The following is a 25,717-nucleotide window of genomic DNA, read 5'->3' on the forward strand; positions in this document are numbered from 1 at the left end:
GGCTTCGAAGGATTGTAATGAATTCTGATGCCGTAATACAAATTCTCCATACATTATAATACTGTCAGTCTGAGGGAGTGGGGAGAAATAATAGTTTAGGGTGGGGAAAAAAAAACAGCAAGCGAGCCCTCAGTTCAGCTCAATTTTTTAAAATTCTGATTTTTCGTCATGGCAGCACGTATCAGTTCTCGAGCCGCCGTTCACACCTGCAGTTTTCTGCTGTGCCAAAGTGTCTGGGCAAGGGTGTCGCTTCCTTTTTGGAACGCAGTTCAGGATTTTTATCATTATAACAAAAGGACACAGGAAGGAAGGAAGGATGTGACTTGGGCTAGCCTGTCAGCTTGACTTTCCCATCTGAACTACCAACTTCTGGGGCTTGGCCAAGGAACTTGCTTTCCTTTCAAATTGCTTGAGCATCCACCTAGGCTGATAGAATATCTTTTTGTCCTGTGAAAACATTGCCTTTTTGAGTTTTTAAGCCTCTTGGAAATTTCATAACTCCAGGATGTCCATGGCAGTGACTTTTTGTTTGGAGAAGATTACAGCTTTGACAACTAGTAAAAGACCGGTTCTGGCAGGAAGCCTCTTGAAGGCCTAATGCTAGCAAATCGACCTCTGACCCGGCATCCTACCTATGCATAATTTTATCCTTTCCCAGTGAGAACACCTCCTTTTTCTGCCCGTGGGAATAGCTGCACGTTCGCAAATATTTGACCTCTTCTTGTGGGACCAGACTTTCAGTGCCCAGCCATATGGATTAAATAAAATAAGTTTAAAATAAGCAAGTAGTTGGTGTCCTTTGAGCTTCCTGTGTTTATGGTCTGGTTAGCACGGCATTAAAGCTGATGTCCAGCTGTTTCCCATGCAAAATCAAAAACGAAGTTGAAGCTTTAGTTTCCAGATTAAAAGAAGCCAAGATTTTCTTCCCTTAAAAAAAAGAGAGGGAGGGGTTGCGAGGTGCACCGAGGAACAGAATTGCAAGCTGCAGTCGTGTGGCCCTTCTGAAACACTTCTATGAGTTGGTTTTGTGTTAAAAGCCAAAGGTGCGAGGTTGGCAAAAGAACATGGCAGCCCTGCTAGTAAGTCCCATAGCTCTTGCTTTCAGAAGTCTGAATAAAGCCTACATCCAGTTTATAAATGTTTCCGTTACCTCTTCTGGAGGAACGGGTGGGGGGGTAGCTGCTTCCTTACATCCTTTGGCAAATGATGTCCTTTGATAGTAGAATTGACGCCCCTTACATCACACTTCCTCAAAATGTAAATGGAAGATTGGATGGTATAACATCTTTCCCCGGAGGCGGCAAGATTGATGTAGAGCATCTGTTTCACCTAGACCTTCAATTGATCTGCTGGGCTGGCCATTAACTGAATGCTTATTTAAAAGAATAACACGGTCGTATGCCCAAAGAGATGCATTTATCATCTGCTATAGCCTAAACTATCTCAATCTGTAATATATATATACGTGTAATATATAGTGAGATTCTAGCAGGTTAAGAGCAACAAAGTACATTTTCTGGTGGTATATAAATAAATCTTCAAAGCTTAGATGAAGGGCACATACATCAGAGCGTGCTCTTGAGAGGCTCCCCCTTTCCCCTCCGTAGGGTGTGTGAAGGAACTGCTGCCAGTCGGTTATGCCTGACGTGAGTAGAGCAGAATCGGCTTTTTGGTAAGGCAATGCCATCCTCGGATTCTTTTGCACAGGTTGTAACTGCCACTGAGTTGTCACGCTTTCTTAACAAGGGTGCTAATTGGTGTGAAATTGCTGTGATTTGATTATGGTTCTTTCTCGCTCGCTGTCCTTTTCAGTTTGAGAGCCACTTGTATGCCAGCATATTTTCTTTAAACTGGGGCTCCCAACCTTTTTGAGCCTGCAAGCACCTTTGGAATTAAGAGAGACAGGGTGCTGGGTGCAAATGCGAAGGGGCTGCTGCAGGAGCTGGAGCCAACCACAAAATGCCAGGGAGTGTCATATTCACGGCTTACCTTCAGCCATACAGAGGAGATCTTTGTGCTGTGATGGCAGCTGTTGCCAAAGCAACTTTTTAAAAATGTGCAGAGCCAATCAAGTCTCCTGAGGCCAATCAAAACCCTGCTGGGCAGAAGACCCACCTGGCCCCATTTAAAAAAAAAACACTTGGCAGGTGTCAGGAAAGGTGTCAGTGGGCACCATGGTGCTCGCGAGCACCGTGTTGGGGACCCCTGCTTTAAATTTATGGGAAGATAAAAAGCGCAGCTATATAAATAAATATTACGTTAGATGTAAGTGAAATCTAAGTTTTATATTCCTGGAGTTATTTCTGTACAGAGTGAGATTGATGAAGGGCAAAGATAAATTACCTTTTAACCAGAAACGTATTTTAAATTAGAAATGCACCATGCTATGATCTCTTTTACCATTCTCTCTCTCTCGTTTCAAGAGTAGGTGCATGAGATCTAACTGGGCTGCCTCAGATGCTCAAATATAGTGCAATAATGTGCGTTGGTGTGTCATAAGCCTTATGAACATATTGTTATAGCACTTTGTGATGTGGGCCTTGCGTTTAAAAGCAAAAAGCTTCTGTGTTTGCTACTTAAGGGCTACTCAGCCAACTCTGTAATCACTCTTGAAAACTGTGGAGAAATTGCCAATACACAGTCAAGTGGACCAAGACCAGCTGTGAAGCCGCCGTCGTTCATCCTTGGCTACAGCTCCTGCGTCCGGGGCTCTCTGCTTATTGTGGGGCAGCAATAGAAAAAAGATCGAGCGCGAAAGATTTGTTTAGTTTCTTTCATCTGTTAAAGTTACCTGCCTTGGTGGTTTGTGGGTGGCCGTCTTTATTGCCAATTCAAATAAAATAGCCCTCATGGAAGTGCGCTCTGCAGTGTTAATGACCGGTAGCCTACTGTCTGCACACAGGCAGCTCGCGGTGGTGGTGTATACTGAGCATGTGGTACATGTTCATTTCGGTGGGACTTTGCCCAGCCCTGGCTGAAGTGAATTGAGAGTTGCACAGCCTGAAGACTGGGCTTGTGTTGTTGGAAGCAGATTCGGTTGGAGCTGACGGGCCTTAGTGACGAGGAAGCATTTGGGATTGCAATGTGGGTCTGCTTACCAGACTCGGAGCACAACTGGATGAGCCCGAGTAATGCTAATGTTAAATTTGTTTCTTCAGAGGATAATGGAGAACCCAATGGCAAGTTCTTCTCCCCCGTCACAGTTTCCAGACGACGAGGGCTCGAAGGAGAGCAACGATATTGTTTCAGCTGGGTAAGCAACTGTCCTTCCATTCTTGGGTCATGCAGACTTAGCCCTCTATGTGCTCTCTGAAGCAAATCTCTGTGAGTGGTTCTTTTTACCCTGGTTTTCAAACACTCACTTCTAAAACCGTATTCTGCCTTCACTGACTTCTTGACCTTCATCTTCTCCATTTTTTGAAAGTATCTGAGATTTCCATTAGCGTTCTTGTAGAGAACCTCTTTTAGGTACGGTGCTAATTCTTAACATAGAAAACAGATTTGTGGGTGTTAAGTCTGCTTTAGGAGCAGTTGATTTGTGTGAGAGATCTTTCTGCATTTGAAAAGGTCTGGGTATAAAGGAGCACCCATAAAATGTTTCGGGACTGTCTAGATGAGCCTTTTCATCTAAATTCCAACTATAACTGCAGTATTCTCACAGAAATCATTCTGGCAGGTACAACATACTGTGCTCTGATAGTCAGTTCTGGGGAATGTCTGTTTACAGCAATGTTAATATTTGCAGCGTCACAGAATATCTCAAAGGCATCACAGTGGGCAGTCTCTTGTCTTGTTAGCGGCAAGGCCATCTCAATCGATCACGTGATCTTTCCAGGCTCAATCACTCAGAAGGGTCTTGCAGCGGCAGCGGGTCCCAGTCGGCCAACCACCCCGATTTTGCAGAGGAGGTGCTGCAAGCTCCGTTGCCTCGCAGTGAGTCATCTAACAAAGCTGAAAATAGCGAGTCGAGACCTGAGGAGGAGGTGAGCAGAAACACCAGGAAGCAGCCTCAAACGTGGTTGTCACCTGAATTTAGGTACCCATTCATGCCTTGTAATGGCACGTTGGCTGCTGAGGTTGATTAGCATTGTTCCAGGCTTGATGACGGTGCCTGGCACTGTGGGAGGCAGGGATAAGTGGATTATAGATTGCGGATCTCTAAAGATCATCCCGTGGCAGGGCACTGCACAACTGCCTCGTAATTGCTTCCCCTTCCACAAGGGCGTTTGGCCAAGCTCTCGTTGAAGCTAAGATATAAAGTGAATGGAAAGTCACTAGCTCCAGTGTCCTCATAGCTTAGTTTCTTACAATAAACACTTTAGCATTTCAGGTTTCAGGATATTGAGGGGCCTCATGGTCTAAAGTTTTCAAAGCCTTTTACACGGGTGATCTTGGCTTCCTATTTCTGTAACAATGGCATTGTCCTTAGTTAAATTCTCAGCCGTAGCTCTAAAGATCGTGGCAGCTGAAGACTGGTTTTGAAAACAATGTTTTGACAAATTACCCCTGGAAGCTCCTTTCACCAATGTGGACTTTTTAAAATGGGAATTCTCTTCCTCCATCCTATCTAGTCTCTACCAAGCTACCATGTACTTGCCTGTGCTATTTCTTCTCCAACCCCAAACTTGCATTTGGTTATGTCTAGTAGTGTTCCCAGCAGATTCTGATTTGGGAGAGAGAGTGTGGTGTAGTGGTTTGGGTGTTGGGCTATGACCTGGGAGACCCAGGTTCAAATCCCTGCAGTGCCATGGAAGTTTGCTGGGTGACCTTGAGACAGTTGCACACTCTCAGCCTAGCCTACTGTACAGGGTTGCTGGGAGGATAAAATGGAGGAGAGGAGGAGGAGGATGCAAGCTGCTTTTGGTCCCAGCTGGGGAGAAGCGCGGAGTATAAATGAAGTAAATAAATAAATGTTCCTGTTCAAGAGAAACACCAGTGTGATGCTGGCATTTAACACCAACAGTATTCAAGATGCCCTTTAAGATTTAAAGCAGCTGAATTTTCTTCTGTCTCCTAGCAAAGAAATAAAAGAGGAGGATGGTCCAAAGGGCGAAAGAGGAAGAAACCCTTAAGGGACAGCAATGCTCCTAAATCTCCCTTAACGGGTTATGTGCGGTTCATGAACGAGCGGAGGGAGCAACTTCGAGCAAAGAGGCCTGAAGTTCCTTTTCCTGAAATCACCAGGATGCTGGGCAATGAATGGAGTAAACTGCCTCCTGAGGAGAAACGGGTACCACTAAATTACCGTTCTGTATTATAGAATTTGATAGTGGTTTCTTACACAGAGTGTTGCTTAGCCAGGAAGAATTTCATGCATCCTGATCTTAACACTAGTAGAAAAACCCATTACTTGGGTAATGCCAGAGATGGTCATGGGCTCATTTAGGATGGGTTGAGTCTATTTAGCATTGTGGGTTTTGAGGAGAGAAAGAGAGTCATAATAGGGCAGGGCAAGCCTTTGAGTGCCCATAATGCATATGGGGGAGTGGCAAGCCGGGTGGCTAATACTCCATTCTCCGGATGTGGCCGTTTAACTGGCATCTCAGAAAAGGTAGGCAGATCCGTCTGAAAGAACAGGATGCAAATAGAACCCTGGAAGGATATTCCCATGTAGAAGGGCTGCTAACAATGTAAAGTGAATTTGATCCTAGGGTCGAGGCAAGGAGGCTTGCTTCATGAATCAGTATTTTTAAAAATTCCCAGTTTGTGAGCCAGGGATCTCTACGTTTAGCCTTCTTGTTTCATCCCATCTCTCGCTGTCAGGGGTTACCAGCTCATGTTAGAACTGACATCACCTCCTGTTTAGAAGGCTTCTGTGAGCAGAGACACCTCCCCCATAAGTCTGGGAGAGTGGCACAGATGGCCCCTGGCTCAAAGTGGAATTCCCAAGGGCGAAGGAGGTAGAGGAAGGCAAGGTGACAAGAGGAAACAGGAGCACAGCTAGTGGTCCTTTTGGTAGAGGTCCTGCAGCTGAGCCACTGGAAGGAGGCAAAGAGGCCAGGCTGCCACCACCTTGCCTTCCCAGCCCCAAAACTGCGACAAAGGGTAAGTTTTGCCTCAGAGAATCTCCTCCCATATGCAATAATGTGGAGATTTACTGCCAAGGTAAAAGTAGTGTAGAATCTGCCTGTATTCTGCTTGCCAAGAACAGGCAGAGTGACCTTGAGCGAGTAAAAGGGAAGAGATCCAGAGGAGGTAGCCATGTTAGTCTGTAGTTGCAAAATAGTAAAAAGTCCAGTAGCACCTTTAAGACTAACCAACTTTATTGAGGCATAAGCTTTCAAGAACCACAGATCTCTTTGTCAGATGCAAAGGGAAGAGAGGATCACAAATATATACTTACCTGTGGCCCAATGCACACCTAGCCATATTTTCTCCTTCTTTGTAAGTGGATCGTTGCATGCCGGGGTTGGTGAGAAGTCTGGCTGCCCCAGATTAGAATTTTGCCCCATCCTGACAGAGGCCCAAACCAGTAATTTGTTGCAGTAGAAAAGAGCAAGAGTCCAGTAGCATCTGTAAGACTAACCACATTTGTGGTAGGATATGAGTTTTCATGAGAGTTGTGGTAGGATATGAGTTTTCACTTCTTCAGATGCAGCTAGAATGTGAGTCTATCTGACCTTATATTTTGGAGAGTGGAGTGATTACGATGCTGAATGACGGTAGCAGGTAAATGACAAAAACAAGTGAAGGACAATAGCAGGTGTGATTGGATAGGGTGGGGTATGCAGAAGGGTGGTGGGTGTGGAGAAATCAGCATTGGTAATGAAACAGGAAGCCTAGGTCTCGATTCAATCCAGGTGGATGCATTGTCTTGAGCTTCATTATCAGAACAATAACAATAATCAGTACAGTAAAAATAATTTGTTTTAATTGATGAAAGCCACCACCTTAAGAATTTTTAACCGAGATCACAGGATAAAAATGTTTCCAATTGCTACCAGTGTGCCCAAGCGTATGAATCAAAACAGAGGAGAGTTGATGGGTTTTTTTCTTCTGCTTCGCCTTCTGAAGTAAATCCCATTGGCCTGCATTTGTACTACCAACCGTCAGTTTCTACATGGGGATATAAGGAAAGAGGGCCTGGAGCCAATTAAAGAAGAACATGACGGCGGGGAGGAAGGGGAGCTTTTTATGCGAAAGGGCTCCATGATCTTCATGCTTGCCTGTGTCTCCTCCTTGAGTTCCCTGCCCGTTGACAACCCCCTTTGAAGTCCTCTGTAGCCAAGCTCCCTTCATTAAGCTAATGTGACAGAATGCTCCGGGCGACGTTGATCTGATTCCTTTAGAACTAGGTTCAAATGTATCATTGTATGAAAGTAAGAATTCTGGGATCGATTCATCATCCGCAGGGATGCGATTTGTGTACGTGCACGGTGTAGAACGATGTGCAAGTTTGTGAAATCTCTCTTGGTGATCACCTTGCGTGTCACAGGGATTCTAGGCTGGGTAGCTGCACAGTAAAATCTATAATAAAACCGGGTGCCCGTTAAAATGTAAGTAGCATAGCCATGAATTGGTCAATGCTGCCTTAATCCTGGCCAGCAAATGTCAAGTACGGAAAGGATGGCTTTATTCTTTCAGAAAATAATTAGTCTCATACTCATATCTAAGGGATGGGAGGTCCACAGGTAAGGAACAGCTATTGAGATGGCTATTTTGTATCCTTGAATTTAACTCAGAGATAATATTTGTGTAAAGGTGCTACAGGACTCTTTTTGATTTTGCTACCACAGACTAACACGGCTAACTCCTCTGCATCTACAATCAAGAGGGCTCCCTTAACTGATCATAAAGCAGGACACAAGGGCGGAGATGTGTAATGTGTTAGCATGTAAAAGCCAGTTTGGTGTAGTGGTTAAGAGCATGGGACTCTAATCTGGAGAGCCGGGTTTGATTCCCCACTCCTCCGCTTGAAGCCAGCTGGGTGACCTTGGGTCAGTCACAGCTCTCTCAGAGCTCTCTCAGCCCCACGCACCTCACAGGGTGTTTTGTTGTGGGGATAATAATAACATACTTTGTAAACTTCTCTGAGTGGGTGTTAAGTCATCCTAAAGGGCGATATATAAATCAAATATTATTATTATTATTATAAATAAGTTGGTGTGTGCTAATATGGGTTTTTTTAATATTGGGTACTGGGGCTTGAGTGCAGGCCTCTTAGGTGAGAAAGAGGGAGGCTATGGAAGTTTGCTGTGATGGGATAGTAGCTATATCTGAGGGAGTGGAGTGAACTGCAGGTTTTGGCCTAATCTGGAAAGAAAGATTTTCAGTCAGTCTGTCTCTCAAGTTATTCCATCTAGTTCAGTGAGCCTGTGTGAAAGTCTGAGTCTTCTACTGTGTGGATGAATACAGCCCAAGTGGTAACAGAGGGAAAGTTCAGTTCAGTCGGGCAATATTTGTGTAAAGGCCTGAGTGAATCTGTCTCTCTGTGGATGAGAGAGTGTTTATTTCATTAGTGCAGATCTGTGTGAAAAAATAGTCTTTGTGATTAGGTCTGTGAATATACCTTTAAGAAGATACAACTGTTTTGAAACTACCAAGGTATTCTGAAACCAATACGCTTATCAGAACTCTGCAACCATCACACTTATAAATTCTACTTCTGTTTGAGGAAGAAAAAATGCCTTGGCTGTTGTGGGTTTTCCGGGCTGTATTGCCGTGGTCTTGGCATTGTAGTTCCTGACGTTTCGCCAGCAGCTGTGGCTGGCATCTTCAGAGGTGTAGCACCAAAAGACAGAGATCTCTCAGTGTCACTCAGTGTAGCACCAAAAGATCTCTGTCTTTCGGTGCTACACCTCTGAAGATGCCAGCCACAGCTGCTGGCGAAACGTCAGGAACTACAATGCCAAGACCACGGCAATACAGCCCGGAAAACCCACAACAACCATTGTTCTCCGGCCGTGAAAGCCTTCGACAATACAAAAAATGCCTTCTTTGACCTCACAGCCATGTGCTGACTGTTCTGTCGTACTGCCATCTGTAACAAAGCCTTCCTATAATATCAGTTAAACAGAGGAGGTCTAAGGCGAAGGTGGCAGCAAAAACCTTTTGAGGGAGTCAGGGAGGTCACGCAAACAGGGCAAAAAGCCATAAGTGGTGTTAGGAGTAGGGGTCATACCCCAAAGGGAAGGTGTGTGTGTATGTGGAAATAAAAGGAGAGTTGGTTGTGACCAGAGCCCTACTCAGGTAAAAGTTTAGGGTAATGTAAGGAGCTGGATTAAAGATCCAAGGCAGGTTTAAGAACAAAACAAGCTGAAATCATGACAAGGTGGTAGTCAGTCCCCTTCAGTTTTCAGACGTTCTTCCTGCCTTCTTTCCCAGTGACCATGGCAGCAAATTTGCCTGCTTGGTATGCTTACTGTATATTCTTGGGTATTTAAGAAACAACTGCAACAAATCTCCTCTCTCGTTGCAGCGCTACCTCGATGAAGCAGATAGAGATAAAGAGCGTTACATGAGGGAGCTGGAGCAGTACCACAAAACGGAGGCGTACAAAGTCTTCAGCAGAAAAGCCCAGGACAGGCAGAAAGGCAAATCACATCGACAAGGTATTAAACCCCAGCAAAGCAGCCCGGTGCAAGTGTCACAACATGCTGTTAGAACACTTGGGTTCCGAGGTCTCTGATCAAGGGCTCACAGCCTGCAAGCGTCATTCCGTTTCACATATTCCTCGTTCGCTTTTGGCAGGATGTCTTTGCAGTATAACTGGACTGCTGGTTGCTTATTTCTTTGTCCAAAGTGTCATCCGTGCATTATCTGTTTCTCTTGATTCTTATCTGTGAGCCTGTCGCCTGTGTTTCATTCCGCTCTTAACATTCCTCGGCTAACTAGAATAAACAAGAAGCAGGATCAAGGTTGGGGCTTGTGTAGGCAAGGAGGCTGCGCTGTGAAAATGCAAACTGGCGGGGAGGGCGGACTAAAAATCTAATAAATAAAACTGATTTCTCAGTGACTTGGGATTGCCATGTGTAGGGAGCAGGTTTAGGTTTCAGCAGTGTCTCCTGCTAAACCTTTTATAGGAGAAAATAATAATTAATTTATGGGGCTCAAGAAAAGTTCTGCACGTCAGCACCCTGTTTTGGTGCGAGGAAAACTTGTCCGTCACTCCTGTAACTCCCTGTTACAGATCCCAAAGAAGGCTGTAATATATCTTTGTACACGGAGATACCCCACACCCTTTATGGCTGATTTCAGAATACAAGCCTTCCCCTACACACACGCACAACATCATGAGGATGTCTACTTTGCTAGTATAGTTATGATCTGATTCCTGGACTCTGTCTCTTTGTCACAGCCTAGAGAGAAATGGAACAGAGGGTGGTGCTATACTGATGAAGGGTGGAGTTATGCAGTTGACGCAGATACAGTTCTCAGGGGTGCCTGTTAAGTTCCCTGGGTCAAAGGAAATTGGCTAGACTGTTGAGGAGGAGCAAACCCCCGATCACCAGGGACAGAGAACAGGCTTAGCCACTGCTCGGCGTGTCTCTGTGTACACCTGCTTACCTTCTCCTGTAGAAGTAGATGGCTGCTGTTCATTTTAATGTGGGGGAAACCACAAAGCATTGCATTTGGGCACGCTGTTGAGAGCCAGGAGCAAAGCCTGACTTCTGCCATGGGATGGCCCCTTCTCCAGAATGGGGCACTTTGGTGGAGAGATGGGAGAACAAGAAGTGGTCCTGTCTTCAGAAGTCCTGCAGCAGAACTACTGGAAGGAAGTGAACAAAGAAGGCTGTTGCTGCCCCAGCCATAAACTTTTGTGGGGACCGCTTCTGGGAATCCTTCAACAAAAGAGGGCCTCTCTCTATCCCCCACCCTACCTCAGCCAGTCATAACAGTAGGTGTTTTGCTAGCTAAAAAAATAACACTCAATTGCCATCTTCCTGTAGAGGAGCTACAGGGGGAAAGTGTCATGGAATGTGTCTCTGGGCTACTCAGCAGACTCCCCCTCCCCAATAACATAATTTGCTCCTCTTCCGTTTTTTCCAGAAGGAGCACGACAGACCTCCCATGAGCATGAGGTAAGTTATTTATTCTTCCTGATACATTAGAAGTTGATTTTTAAAAAAATAAAAGTTTGAGGAGATACAGAGGTGATGGTTTTCCCCAGATAAGAACACAGAACTTAAAAATATTGTGTCCTCAAGACAAAACAATTATAATCAGTTTGTTGTAGAGTCAGTTTGGTGTAGGGGTTAAGAGCAACGAGACTCTAATCTGGAGAACTGGGTTTGATTCCCCTGTCCTCCACTTCAAGCCAGCTGGGTGACCTTGGGTCTCTCAGCCCCACCCACCTCACAGGGTGTTTTGTTGTGAGGATAATAATAACACACTTTGTAAACTGCTCCGAGTAGGCATTCTGTTGTCATGAAGGACGGTATATAAATTGAATATTATTATTAAACAGAATGTTATCAAGCCTGTGCAAGGGTCTTGTCATATGAACCAGTGGACATCTGCAGCGGTTAGGATCAAGCATTTCATCAGGTCTGTTTGGGTGTTGTGCCAATATCTTAACTTTCCATGGAACCAAGTGTGTACCCTTAAAAGAGGGTATGATGAACAAGAGGTGTGAATTGCAGGGTTAGTGTCTAGTAACCAAAAGGAAAATACAAAGGTACCATACAGGATTTTTAGTCTTCTTGCCCTGAAATGCTTCTGAATTTAGCCCTCTTTCTGTCCAGGAACAATATCTCATCAGCAAGTGCCATTTTATTGGTTAGGGTGTCGGACTAAGATCTGAGAGACCTGGGTTCAAATCTATACTCTATGGAAACTCTCTGGGTAACCTCAGGCCAGTTGCACACACTCAGCTTAAATTAGCTCACAGGGTTGTGCGAATAAAATGGAGGAGAGGAGAAACAATATAAGCCTCTTTGGGTCGCAAGTAGGGAGAAAGGCAGCATATAAATCAAGTAAATAAAAGAATAAACTCTAACGTCTTTGTGGCCTGAATGGGCCATGCCCTTCCCCTCCCCCCTTCTCCCCTTGTGCTCAGGGATGACACTAAAGACTGCGGTTGAGGATGTATTCAGTCTAACCACAATTTGTTGTTGCAACGTACGTATTTGGAGCACTTTCATAAATTAGGGATTATGTCTTGCCCGCAGACTGGGACTTTAAACCATGGTTTAGTTTGTGGGCAAGAATCCAGGAAGTCTTTGGCCATGGCAAGCAACGAGAGACAGAGGGAATTTGCGAGCCAAAGGCTTTCCGGCTTGTTTACAATAGGGGCAAATTGTGATCTGTTCATGACCTCTGAATGCAGCTACACTTTTTGAAAACTAGGAAGGCAAAGCCTGGGTAAATAACTCTCTTAAATTACTGGTCAAGACGGATTGGGTTTCTATTCTCTTTCGTTCCAATTCCCCCCCTTCCCCCTGCAAAAACAGCTTATCTCTTTGGAAGGTTGTTAAGTGCCTGTTGCCATTCCTGCTCCTGCTGTCCTCCTCTAAACCTCTGTCGCTGGCATTCGAATGTCACATTTCCTCATAAGACTAGGATGTTTTCTGTCCAAGTACGTTCTTCTGTGGAATCTCCGAAAGCCAAATTATTCTATTGCACCGGCCAGAGCAAAGCTCTGAACAGATTGCAGCTGCTTTATTACACACCCACACAGAGAATATAGTCACAAAAAGGTGTGGCTTTTTCATGCAACATCAGTTCATTAGAATCGAAACAACAGCTCCTGTTGCTTCTTAAGTATTATTACCCCAAGGAGGCGCGTGGATTGCTTGGGCTGCCGGCATCTATCACGTACACTGCGAGAGGCTTTGAAAAATCAGTAAGCCACATTAAAATCTGATCACCTGTCTGGGAATTGTACGAAACCTGGTGTAAAAAAAAAAACGCCAAGATGAATTTCGTGAAAGAAACCTTGCTCCCCATTCTCCTTTTGTTATCTCTCCACTGATCTCATCAGGTTTGCAGTTATTTCTGGAGCGCTAAAATTAGGCCCTGTTCTAAAAGCCGCCTACGTTATTTTCCAGACTGACCCCCTCGGTGCAAATGTCCCTTTGTCTCGTTTTAAGGACAGTGATAGAAGCCATCAGTTTTGTGTTTCTCTTCTAATTTATGATAAACGACAAAAACGACACTAAGCCTGAACAAATTAGCCCTTTGCAATGAAGTGGTAATCAAATCCGTATGATTTTAGTCCCACAAGTGAGCCTCGGGAGTGGATTAAGTACATCGGAGCCCTCGAGAGGATCCTTTGCATGGTGGGGTAATGTACTCCATAATGGAAGAGCGCTGATGGTTTTCATTACCACTGTTCCGTTCAGGAGAATTTCTCTGCCTTTTAGAGAATGAGCAATTTTACTTAATTGCTTAAATGCTGTGGGGGTGGGGTGGGAAGAATGTGCTTGGAGAATCTCTACCCCCAAGACGGCACTCGTAATGCCCACGCTGCCTCCTCCTTCCAGCCTCTGGCCTGAAGGAGTTGTTTTGCAGTTTATTTCCCAAGGTTTATCATCAGCTTTCCAACTCAAATTATGTCTGTGCCCTAGGCAAATTTTTTCTGCCTCCACACCTCTCAGCATATTGACTGCAGAATAAAGTGTATACATGAGCCACTCACCACCTTTAGGGTCATCTCAGTTTAAAGCTTTTGCCCCTGCAAGGTGGGGGAGTTGAATCGGAATGGAAATTGTGGGAAGGTGGGATATGGCTGCCCAAGTTTAGGGGGAAGGAATGGTGTTCCTTGTGTGGTTTTCCGGTATAGGCAGGCGTGCCTTGAATTCTGATGCCCTTGGCAGCCACCTGTACTGACCCCGAATCTTGTCCTTACCTGCAATCAGTGGGTTGTTGCCTTGTAAATTTATTGTACCTTTTCCTTTAAGCACACCTTCTTTCTGGTAGAAACTTCTGAATGTGACAGGAGGTGGGAGTGATACAGGAAACATTTTTGACATTCTCACATCTCTGCTGCTTCCTCCAGATTTAAGGTTTTATTCCACCACCACCCTCCCCACTTCTTGTTTGTGTGACTCACCAGGTCTGTGTATTTCCAACTGCCTTTATACCTCTTCAGGAGATTCACCTTCTCTTTATTAGAAGATAAGGCAGCTGTCTGAGAGTTTGCTCAGGCAGCCGCACAAAGGGCTGTCTGAAGGTCTGTGGAGCTGTTGTCTCTCTTGGCCATCTGCCAAATGGCACTCGGTTCATCTCGGCCTAGCCCCCTTTACGAGACAGATGCCGATCTGAAGCACCGAACCTTAACTGCCCGAATTCCCTGGTAGGCTCTTAACCACTTAGCTTTCTTGCTTGGCCCCAAATCATGTTTGACACTTCATTTAAAGCCTCAGGTGTTCAAATACAAATGGCTGCTGGCAGAGAAAAAAAAGCAGACAGGCATTCCATCTCTGCCTTGTATATTTTTTGTGGTGCGCGCTTAGCAACCCAAATGGGCAAGAGACCCGAAGCATCTTCCGTGCCTAGCTATGCTGCTGTCACGTTACTGTCTGGTTAATAATTGCTGCAACTCGGCAAAGAAGAAAGCGTGTCCTTCACAGCAACAGATACGTACTGTGAGTTTCAGGATTCTTCCGTGTGGCTTTGGACTTTGAAAACTGTCTGAAAGAATTCGCTCAAGCAGTGTCTGATTCCGCGGTTTCCCTCAAGACTTAATTAGTCTTTTCTGCCAGACTTCCCTGGAGAGAACCTGCAAAACTGCTTGGAAGATTAGGGTTTTTTTTTTTTAAATCCTCCTCGTCTTTTAAGGTTCTACCACCCTCACACTGTAGTCTCGCACACATACTCTTGTATACGCCTTCACCTTTGCTCTCAATCATTCGACAGTTCCTCTTGGGGGAGACAGCTGTAGAATGACTGTGCCCCCCATTGTCTCCCAGGCCACTCCATGTTTTCCATATACCCACTCCATATACCCACTCCATGTTTCCCTGATTTCGGACCTTCCCTTCTTTTTTTACAGTGAACAGTCAGATAGCTACTCTGCTCCTTTTCATGAACTGATTCCTGTTGTCCTTTGTCTCCCACGAGTCCAGAGGGGTGGGGAATACCATCGCTGTCAAATGGGGTCTCAAGTTTACCTGCAAATCAGGGACCTCGGGGGCCTTGCATTTTGGGCAAAGGGTTTGGGCAGCTTTCAGCCTCTCCAAATGCATCTCTGTAAGTGTAATGCTCCCTTTCTGGTAATCTGTCCCTGTTTTTGTTTTCTATTTTTTGCTCTGATGAAGACCGGTACCTTTTTTTTTTTGTCACTTGTCTCACCATGGAAGTGATCACTCAAATTTGATAAAGATACATGTTGTGAAAGTGCTCTGAGTTCAGCCGGGCTTGTAAATTGCAGATTATGCTTAATCGAAATGTTTTATTGACTGTATTTAGAATTAAAAATTAAAAATATTCCCTTGCCACCTCCACTTATGGTACGTGAATGCATTTATACTAGAAAATACGGATCTTACTTAATGTTGGAGTGAGTACACTGGCATTCACCTCTGCCTGTCTATTGTCCTCAGTGCAGTCTCTTGGAAGGATTGATAGCAAAAACTGTAAAACTTTCACTCTATCTAGAACATTTTAATCCCTCCATTCTTCCAGGGACCTTGAGGCAGCATACATGGGTCGCCTTTCCCCTTTTTAGCATTACAACACTCCTGTGAGATAGGTTAGGCTGAGAGTGTGTGATTGGCCCAAGGCCACCCAGCAAAGTTCATGGCAAAGTGGGGATTTGATTTGGTGTTTCAGATCCTAGTCTACTACTCCATGCTGGCACGTAATTTTAGCCCATACTACCTTAACGTTTGCCGTCAGCATCTAGCCAAACTTGGCCCTGACCCACTAAAGGGCAAGCCCCTATCTACTCCGTTTTAGCACTCGTAGAACTCTTAAATGCTCTGTACAAATCCCAGGGACAAAAAACGAATGTAGTGGTTAGACGTTTCAGACTCGGATCTAGAACATCTGCATTCAAGTCCCTACTCTGCAATCATGGAAGCTCTCTGGTTGTCCTTGGGCCAGTCACTTTATTTTAGCCTAACCTGCCTTACAGGGTTGCTGGGAGGATAAAATGTTGGAGCCCAGAACAATGTACACCACACTGAGCTCCTTGGAGGAAGGACAAGATTAAAATGTGCTAAAATGTCAGAGTTTTCAGCGTTATATGGAGACATTCAGATACTTAACTCTCCCCCCACCCTCCTTGAACATCTGAAAAAATCGCCTGGCACTGTTTCTCCCTTCACAAAATGTAGCCAGGAGAAAGCCAAAGCAATTATTAAGCGGCGCTGTGCATGAAACAGCTTGGGGCCTGGCCATGCCAGGATGCTAATGATGATTGTTAGCGCCACAGGTTAGCAACAGGGCAGAAAATCTCACGGGCTCCATCCGGCTGCTGCTTCTCTATCCAGCCAGTCCCTTACAACTCTCCTATGCGATTATAAACTGGGGCTGCGTCCCAAGGAAGCAGTACAGTTATTTGGGGTTGGTGTCACAGGAAGAGCTGAGGAACATCAGTTACAAGCAAGCACAATCCCGTTTTCTTCTCCCTTGCAGTGTTACATCGTTGCTTTCTGAAGGGAGAATTGTCCATGTGTACGTTACACATGCAGGGAGAAAAGTTTGGTGCAGCTAAGCTGTACTGAGCTCTGGATATTTTGCCAGCCGAGATGGCTCTAAGACATCATCTGAGAAGCATGCAAGATTCCTTGCGATGTTGTAGATGTTGAGGCGCACTCTCGGGCTGCATTCTGCTGCTTAGCTGCCTGCAAGAGTACAGCCAGTTTAACTCTGCAGAAAGTGAAAATGTGGGAGGGGGGTCTCTTAAAATTAGGAAAGCGCTCCAAATCGAAAAGTTCCTTGTGCTTATGTCACAAAACACCAAAGAAATCTTTGCCTGTTGGAGGGACAGGCCTTTTATTTCAAGCGGAAATAAGAATATTTCTGTGTCCAATGTCTTGCACTATGCCAAGTCTCATCGCCAGCATTTAATAGATAGTAAATCTCCCATCAGCCCGGTTTCCCCACGAAAGATCTTTACCTTGGTAGCTGCTAATGTTCTTGTCCCTATCCCCCCCGCCGCCTTTGTGTTAAAAATATTGGGTTCAAACACGCTGCAATTTTAGACTCGTACTAAAGTTGTGAGTGCTGTGCGTGCAGATGGTAAGCTGACTGTAGCAGGATTTGCTTCCGAAGAGCTGCGTAGCTTTGTGCTGCAGTGCCCCGGTTTCCTCTTGACGTGCCAACGATGAATTGACTTAGAGGTTGTAATCCTCAGGCAGCACAGAGCTGTCCTTGGAAGAGCGACCTCTGGCCAACGGCACCGCCTCTCTCGTCTTCCTGGCTTGTGTGCCCTGTACTTCTGGACTGGGCACAGGTGGGACAATAAAGCCTCATTAAAGCTGTGCCTTGGCACGAGCCACCGGGCAGCACTTCAGAGGTCAGGTTTATTAGATACCCTTTTAGCTTTGCCGTGCATCAGCCGGCGCTTAGGTGCAAATGCTCATCTGGCCTTTCTGCTGGGCATCTGCGTTACGCTGTTGAAATCAAACTCGCCGCTCCCCTTGTCCCTTAAGTGACATCTGCAGAATGAAAAAAGAAAGGACGAGGTGTGAGGCGGGAAAGAGGTGAGGAGGACCCATCCATTTAAATTCTGTATCGCTTGTATGAGTTGCTCTTTGCCATTCAGAACTAACGCTTGCTGCCCTTGGCGGAGGTGCATCCCCTAAAGGTTCCTCCTGCTCTTGAACAGTGCAGTCCTATGCACGTTTGCTCAGAAGCAAGCTCTACTTGGTTCAGTGGGACTTACTGCCAGGTAATAGTATTGGAGCCTTAGTGTTGCTCCCCGAGCCCCTCATAGACACAGCCGAGGAGCTATGAGATCCTGCTGGAATCTCCCCGTTTGATTTTAGCTGCTTCAGAGCCCCATGACTGGTTCTCATCTTTATGTTTCTCATGGGAAGGCTTTCTATATAGAGATATATGGTGTGTTTGTGTGTGTGTGTGTGTGTGTATGTGTGTGTGTCTGTCTCTTGAGCTCTGTATAGCAAGTTCCATTAGGAGAAGGCTCCGTAATGGTTAAAACTATAGCAACACAAGGCAGTATCTCTTTCCTAGGATTAAGAACCTTCGCATTCCTTAGCCCACCTTGATAATTCCTTCTGAGTTCATTTATGGAAAGGTGCTTTTTGAAATCTCGACTCTCTGTTCTCCTTGCTGTTCTGAGTCTGCCTGTTTCATGCTGAGAAAGCTCAAGATATAACATTGTCCATTGTCTGTGTGCAGAAGGAAACTGATACCAAGGAAAGGTCTGTATTTGATATTCCAATCTTCACAGAGGAGTTCCTGAATCACAGTAAAGGTAAGCAGAACACGAACAATGCCGTTTCCTAGCTCTGCCAACAATCGGGGAGGGAGGGAGAGCACTTCCATTGAAATTACAGTTTTGTTTATTGAAAGCCTTCCTTGCCTTTCCCTATTTACTGAAAGCATTCCTTGCCTTTTTAGTAGTTAGAGTGTTGGACGAGGAACTGGGAAACAATTCCTGAGAGATCCTGGCTTCAGACTTTTAAGATTCAAGCCTTTGAGTGGGTGTGGTGTGCCTGTACCTGTACCTGCCGGTGCCCTTGAAGGAGCGCCACATTAGCTTCTGTTCAGCTGCCAAAATTGAACAACCTGTTTCTGGAAGCTGACACACATTGAAGCTGGAGAGTGTGCTGTCGTGGTGAAACCACTCTGGCCTCCAGCAGTGGAGCAGGAGGGGGGATCGGGCCCTCTTGCCCTAGCGCCCAGGATCTTTGCCTCCTGCGCAAGAGACTTTTGAAAGGGGGGAGTTACCCCTTTGTGCTGTGTCCTAGCAGCATGGCTGCAAGTCCCACCTGTGCCCAGGTCAGGATGCCACTGTAGCTGATGCAGCACAAGCAGCCACCGGTGCCTCAGCAGTAACAGTCAGGGGTTGGATCAGGCTGCCGAAGGAGTGTCTGCTTAACTGGCCCCTGGTAGAGTGGGTGTTCAGAATGGGGAGGCATTTCAGTCATCACACAAATGATAATGGACTTCTGGGCAGCGGTCGTAAAAGCAAGAGATGGCACAGTGCAATTAGCGTATCTGGGCTCTTCGTCAAAAGGTCTCCTCCGTGTTCCAGCATATGTTCTTTTGCACAGCTGCTTTGGTTGATTACTTCACCATCAAGCCCATTCTGGGTCTTTTGTTGTTGTTCCAGGGGAGCTTGGATTGTGCAATATTTAATCTCTTGTATGGTTGCTGTTCTTTTTATTTTATTTCTCTGGCTGTGTTGGGAGGATGGACCTCCCCCAATTTGGTAATAAATAGTGGCTTGGTTCAGACACGATGGCAAACTGCAGCTTGCTCCTAACTGAAAAAATCTGCTCCCTTCTCCCCCACCTCGCCCCCGGATGTGGTCAACTAATTAGAGATTTCATTGCAAACCAGAGATTGCGGTTTATATCTTCCCTATGAACCAGCAATCCAAACTGGGAATAAACTCTGTTTTGGAACCCTGATTTTCAGAGCAAAGGCACACCAGAGCTACTTACTACTTTAGACATTAGGTCAGACAGAGGTTTATTTCTGATTCCTGACCATGCACAAGAAGAAGGTGGGTGGATGGTGGGTGTTATGTACAAGCCCAAGTATGCTGTAGCGGCAAATCATGGATTGCTATCATATCTGAATAAAAAGAGGGGCTTTCCGGAGACAAGCTGCCCTTGTTATAGCTGTTGAAATATTTTTTTCAGCAGAGGAAGGTTGTCATCAGTTTCTTTTGTGTTGTCACTGTATAACTAACCCGAAATGGGCACAGTTTCCTCAGGGCCATTCCCTAGCAAAGAAATATCCTTTGTATCCAGCTGCTGTTCTCTTATAAGGTTTCTTTGTTCTCTATCCTCTCTGTGGGGTGTTCAACAGCACGGGAAGCAGAACTTCGTCAGCTGCGCAAGTCTAACATGGAGTTTGAGGAAAGAAATGCTGCCCTGCAGAAGCACGTGGAAAGCATGCGCACAGCAGTGGAGAAGCTAGAGGTGGACGTGATACAGGAGCGCAGCCGCAACACAGTGCTGCAGCAGCATCTGGAGACCTTGCGGCAGGCCCTCACCAGTAGCTTTGCTGGAATCCCCTTGCCAGGTAAAAAGGCCTTCTGGTAGGGTACTTCTTTTCCTGTTTCTAGGCCCTAGCATCTGGGTGTTGAGTGTGCTGCTGAGTTGACAGCCTGAGATTTTCTTCAACAAAATCAGAGCTTGCTGAAGCTCTGATCTGGGAGTTTCTTTTGCTAAACGTTGGGTCCCGGTGCTGAGAAAGGGTTGGTCCAGATGCTTATTAGGATTCTTGGGCTCCCTTCCCTTGCGCCCAACTCAACAATTAAGCACTTCCACTTTCACAGGAAACCGTGGTTTGTCATTGCCTCTAAACCACAACACACGGCTTATTATCTGTTCAGGACAGTCCCCAGGATCTAGCTTAGGTTGTGGCTTTGGGCATGACCAGCTTTGGTTTGCTGCAGATTTTTATTTAGTTTATTTATAGCCCGCCTTTCTCACTGAGACTCAAGGCAGATTACAAAGTAGAAAAAGGAAAAAAAAATGTAATCATACTGCAGAAGACATCCAGCGAACAATGCAGTAGGAGTAGGAATACAAAGTTCGAAGACCATGCAAGGAACAATGAGAACAGCAAAAATTGACTCAGGCAAAGGTATTGTGTGAGCAATGCCGAATTATGAAGGGATAAAACAATACAGTAAAAGCCTGATGATATCGGTAATAAAGATAACAGTAAGAATTGCAGTGTGGAACAGACCTATTCCCATATGAAGGTTTCCTTCCTTACACAGGGCCCTTCAGGTAGACCTGAGTATGCCGTAATGGGGCAAGGAGCTGCCTAGGGGGGATGCAGTTTCAATCACATGCAAAAGCTGCAGCGTCCCCCACCAATCTGCAATGGGTTGATCTGCTTACTACAGCTTTGCCTTTGGTCGGCTCCTAAGTCTGTTTATGGTGGTCCATGTTATTGCATTGGTGCCAAGCTCTGTAGCTGTGTGAACAGACATTTTAAGCAGCTTCCGTTGACAGGAATGTTCTGAGGATGCGGCTGCTTATCTTTTCGTTTCAGTCATTGACTCTCTCAGTCCCAAGCAATACCAGCTGCTGTCGCTGCAGTTTAACTCAATGTGCTGTCCTCTGTTTCCTTTTATGCTGTGTATCTTGCAGGAAGTGGTGAGACCCCCTCAATGGACACTATTGATTCCTATATGAATAGACTGCACAGTATTATTCTGGCAAACCCACAGGAGAATGAGACCCTCATAGCCACAGTCCGGGAGGTTGTAAACCGCCTCGAACGCTAGCGATGTGGTGAGCTCTCCTGTACCAGGACCTCTGAAGTCGTTCTTGCTAGGGCTGAGATGAAATATTGCTGACATCTGAAATGATCGGTTTGGCTTTCTTAGTCCAATTTCAGATCCTGAGGGTGGATTCTGGTGTCAATAGTCTGTATTTTGGTGGAATAGGACCGAGTATGTAAATTCCACAGCAGAAACCACATGCTCGCTGTACATATGAAGTGTTTCTGATATTTCAACGATGTGTAATTTTCACAGCTGTATTTCCCTCCACAAGGACACTTTTAGTAACACAGTTGATAAATAAAAGGAAGAACAAAACCAGTCTTCCTACATTCCTTACTGTAGTGCTCATCAGCTCCTAGATTTCAAGCAGAACTGAGAGGCTCTACTCCCCCCGCCCCTTTCCTCGCCCCTTGAACGCTCCAGTATGCGTTGTTTGTTCTAAATGCACAACGCTGAGTCCCTGATGCTGCGTCCTGTGTTTGGAATTGCCTTTATAAAATCAAATGGTATTTTAATTCAGTACGTTCAGTCCATTTGTGCCACAGGAAGCTGGGAGTCCTCCACCTTTCTGGGCCCGACCTTTTGTGATAATTGTGTGGTGCAATTAATTGCCTGCTTCCCCCATCGTGGCTTAGCTGAAGCTAAAAGGCAGTTGCCCTTCCTGAGAGCAGCCAGATGGAACCGGCTACAGTTCTAAGTCAACCGGTCCCCCAGCAGAATAAAGTAGCGGTGTGACGTGTGGCTGTTTGATGAAGGGGAACAGCTTGTGGGTGCAGGGCTGAGATTTTTTCCTGACAGCTCATCCACTTGCTCATTTTAATCGAGTATTTTCTCTTAGCCCTCCTATATGTTGTAAGAGAGAAACTCTGGGAATTTGCCTGGGGCAAGAACCGGGGCGGGGGGCGGGGGGGGGGGGACTGATAACGGGCAAGGACACCTGAGCCAGATGTTGCTCAGGCAAGTGCTGGAAGGGCATAGGAGCCAGATGTTTCCCATCTAACCACTCTTGTCTGCAGAAGCCTGCCTGAAGCTTCAGATGCCAAGGCGGTTAGCTGTACCTGTCGACTGTTGCTGCTACAAGAAACCCCACGGGAGTTACTAGCGTTGGCTGTGGCTTCAGAATGTAAATGTGTCTGCTTCTGGGGAAAACTGGATTTAAACTTAAACCACTTTGCAACAAAATAAATCCCCCCCCCCCTCTCTTCCCAGCCTCCTTCCCACTCTCTCCCTGCTAGTTTGGGTTAAAAAAGACTTGCTCTCACTCTCCCAAAACAGCCCTGCAGATGAGGCAATTCAAAATGTTGATTCCAGCCTGGCTTCATTATCCAAATACGAACACTCAAAGAGAGCTGATGGTTCCCAATACTTCTGGCGTAATAAATTACCCTCGACATTTGCTTGGCAAATTCTCTTCCAGCAGGAGAGGGCGGGAAGGGCCAAGGACACGAACTCTTAGAGGCCAGCACAGCTGATAAAGAGAAGCGCTCCAGGCAGCTACAGAAGCAGTTTGTGAGTCAAGGTCACACGCACTGGAATCTGGGTGGGGTTTTTTTTGTTTTGCTTTGCGTCTTGTTGGATGGGCCCGCCAGTGTTGCTGTGCTTCTTAACATCTGGGTAGGCAGCCCAGACATGCTAGGGAGAAATCAGATTACTAGCTAATAATGGGAGGTACTGCTGATCTAGCGTGTTACCAGTGGTTTGGATTGAGGGACGGCTGCTAGACTCCAGCATCTCCACTGAACCATTATCCATTCTCTTTGCCAGGCTTTTTGAAAATGCAGTAACTTTTAACTTGGGGAAGGGGTGATGTTGTTAAAAAGGGTTTTGTGGATCACTTAAAGTCACTGTATTATTGTTTCCTCGCCCACCATTAACACGGGAAGGAGCATGGTTACATTCCTGCAGTTCCTTAGCTTCGAAGATACATCATACCACACGGTCATTCCAATTATTAGATTAATGTTAGCCATGCTGAAGAATGTTGATGAAGGGGGCTTTGCATTGCAACCCCCACCCCCCCCAAAGTCTCACCCCTGTTAGATCTAGACCTTCTCAAAGTGGAGCTTGTATCTTTGTCCATCCACCATAAACAGCGTTTACCTGATAGTAAACGGTAGCAGGGAAGTTACACAGGGTAAGGTTTCTAATCTTCTTGCCCTTACAATTCTCAGTGGCCACCATTTCCTGCCAGGGTTGACGGGAATTGTAGAACTGTTGGGGTTTCAGCTTAATTTAGAAAACTATCATTCTCACTGGCTCCTGCAAGAAATAATGATCGAGGAAGCTTGGGAATTGTAGTTTTAAGGAGCTTTCCCCCTCCCCTTTCAAAATAAGAATTTGGTGGCTTGGGAAAGGTTTGAAGGTGGTTTGTAAAATGTGCTCAGATATGTGTACTTTTTCAAGCATTCAGTGAAGGTGTTTTTGCAAATGTTTTTGTTTCTCAGGCTGAGCAGGGCAGGATTTCCCCCACCATTAGCTAATCTTAAAACACTGCAAGAGTGAAAACCAAAGCAGATTCTTTAAATGCTGTTTCAGAATTGGGGGCCTACAGAAGTGCAGCTTCCACTGCGGCCGCTCAAACTGGACTTACTTTACATGCCTGTCTGGGAGCTGAGACCTTTCCTCGTTGTCTCTTTTGGTAATGGGAGTTGTACCACTGCCCATTTTGCCTCTCTGTGTTTTGTAAAATGACAAAAATTGTACTTAATGATCTTCTCCATCCACGGAGCTCCAGGATGATCACTTTGAGCTCGTTCAGTCTTAATGGCTTGTACCAATTTGCATTGCATTTTAATAAATGTTTTCCATTTTAAAGGATGGTTCGGTAGCATGTTGTGACTCTTAATAAATCTTTTCCATCCAGTTTTGTACCTAAGCTCTCTCTCAAGTGTGTTACTGTAAAAACTGAGCCGGGCAGTTTTGCTGGGCATGGGCAGGCAAAGGGGAAAGCATCTTCCTTTCTAACCAGTCCAGTGCAGCCATTCCCACTCATTTTGCTTTCTGGGTACACCAGAGTACACACCTGCTTGGAACTTTCGTGGTCTGTCAAGGAAGTCCTCTATCTCAGAGTCTCTCTACACGAGACCTCTTACACGAGGATGCTAAAATGAAGAGAGATGCAATGTTAGCTGGAAGCATAGTTTCACCTCTCTAGAACCGGCAGAGATGGCTCCTCGGAGGGTTTATTTATTTCATCTTCGTCTCCCCGATCGAGGAGGCAACGATGAAATAAACAAACCCTCCAAGGAGCGATCTCTGCCGGCTCTGTCTTTTAAAACTACGCTTCCTGGCTAACATTGCATCTCCCTACACTTGAGTGTCCTCTTGTAAGAAGTCTCGTGGAAGAAGTAGAGAGACTCTTAGTCCTAACAAAGAGGGAGTGGCCCTCTGTGTATGGTCAAAGCAACTCTTTTTATTGTTCCATGTGTTTTAAGGATCCGCACCAGCACAGAAAATAGAATCTAGGGATGAGAACTGGCATGAGCCAAGCTTGGAAGGCGGGGCTGTGCTTCGAGGGCGAGCTGTTGAGGGCGCAGGGAGAAAGGGAGCGCGGTTTCTTTTCCTGCTTGGCTTTCATGGAAGGCAGGTGCAAAGGCTAGAATACGCCCTTGAGGCATTCCTCCTCTCTCTCACCGGCTCAGGTCTGTGTGCTGGGATCACTTCCAAGTTGGCATTTATGACCCCAGTATTTGGTGTGCCAAAATGCTCTTCTTGTAGAAGTTGGCTTTCTGAGGCAGCACTAAAAAAGAAAAAAAGTTGCAGAAAATATACTTAACTGGATGGTTAATTTATGTATATGCAAAAACAGGGAATCAAGCTCTGGAAATCCAATGAGCTATTACCTGTGTCTTCCTAAATGCCTGCCAGAGCCTGTGTGTGAACATTTCCCGAGTGCAACCAGTAACATGCTTTCAACCCCACAACTCTTGTAGGGAGATGCCGCAATAAAGCTGTTTTGGGCACACCAACGACAAACCCAGGTTTGCATTTGAATAATAATGTGTTAAACAGCCTCCATAATTCTGTGTTCTTCTTTACTTTTCCCCTGAGGTTGGCCGAGCCTCAGTTCCTTGAACTGAGCAGGGAGCCCTGGAGCCGCGTTGCTTGCAAGAGTGTTTTGACCTTGTGTGAATTTGCTGCTTTCTGAGTCAGACTGATGGTGTACCAAGCCCAACCAGCTGCTTCCCCTTTCCAAGTCTTGCTGTACCAAATAGATACTAGGATTCAAACCAAGGACCTTCTGAATGTAGAACATGTCCTCTACTACTGAACTGTGGTCCCTCTGCCGGGGTTTATTGACACACGCAATGAATACCAGGCAACCTTACCCTGGTACCTTTTCATAAACGGAGTCTTGTATAAACTGTCACTCGTACAAGAACTATATTGGCT

At 45.7% G+C, this 25,717-nt stretch overlaps 1 protein-coding gene across 2 annotated transcripts in view; it reads left to right on the forward strand.

The window, feature by feature from the left end:
* HMG20A (high mobility group 20A) overlaps positions 1–24,142 on the forward strand; it is a 46,777-nt gene extending 22,635 nt beyond the window's left edge. Inside the window, exons 1-9 of one of the 2 annotated variants that reach the window (XM_055002530.1) lie at positions 1,653–1,672; positions 3,159–3,253; positions 3,836–3,983; positions 5,018–5,230; positions 9,419–9,551; positions 10,990–11,021; positions 18,250–18,325; positions 19,891–20,106; positions 21,189–24,142. In XM_055002530.1, the coding sequence (XP_054858505.1) occupies positions 3,165–3,253; positions 3,836–3,983; positions 5,018–5,230; positions 9,419–9,551; positions 10,990–11,021; positions 18,250–18,325; positions 19,891–20,106; positions 21,189–21,325 (1,044 nt within the window). In that variant the 5' untranslated portion in view covers positions 1,653–1,672; positions 3,159–3,164 and the 3' untranslated portion in view covers positions 21,326–24,142. Of the gene's footprint in view, positions 1–1,652; positions 1,673–3,158; positions 3,254–3,835; positions 3,984–5,017; positions 5,231–9,418; positions 9,552–10,989; positions 11,022–18,249; positions 18,326–19,890; positions 20,107–21,188 lie in introns of those variants that run through there. The other variant, XM_055002529.1, reaches the window with a different exon arrangement.
* Positions 24,143–25,717: the final 1,575 nt, after the last annotated feature.

This window comes from Eublepharis macularius, chromosome 18 (assembly GCF_028583425.1).
Source record: "Eublepharis macularius isolate TG4126 chromosome 18, MPM_Emac_v1.0, whole genome shotgun sequence".
In the NCBI taxonomy this organism is placed as follows: Eukaryota; Metazoa; Chordata; class Lepidosauria; order Squamata; family Eublepharidae; genus Eublepharis; species Eublepharis macularius.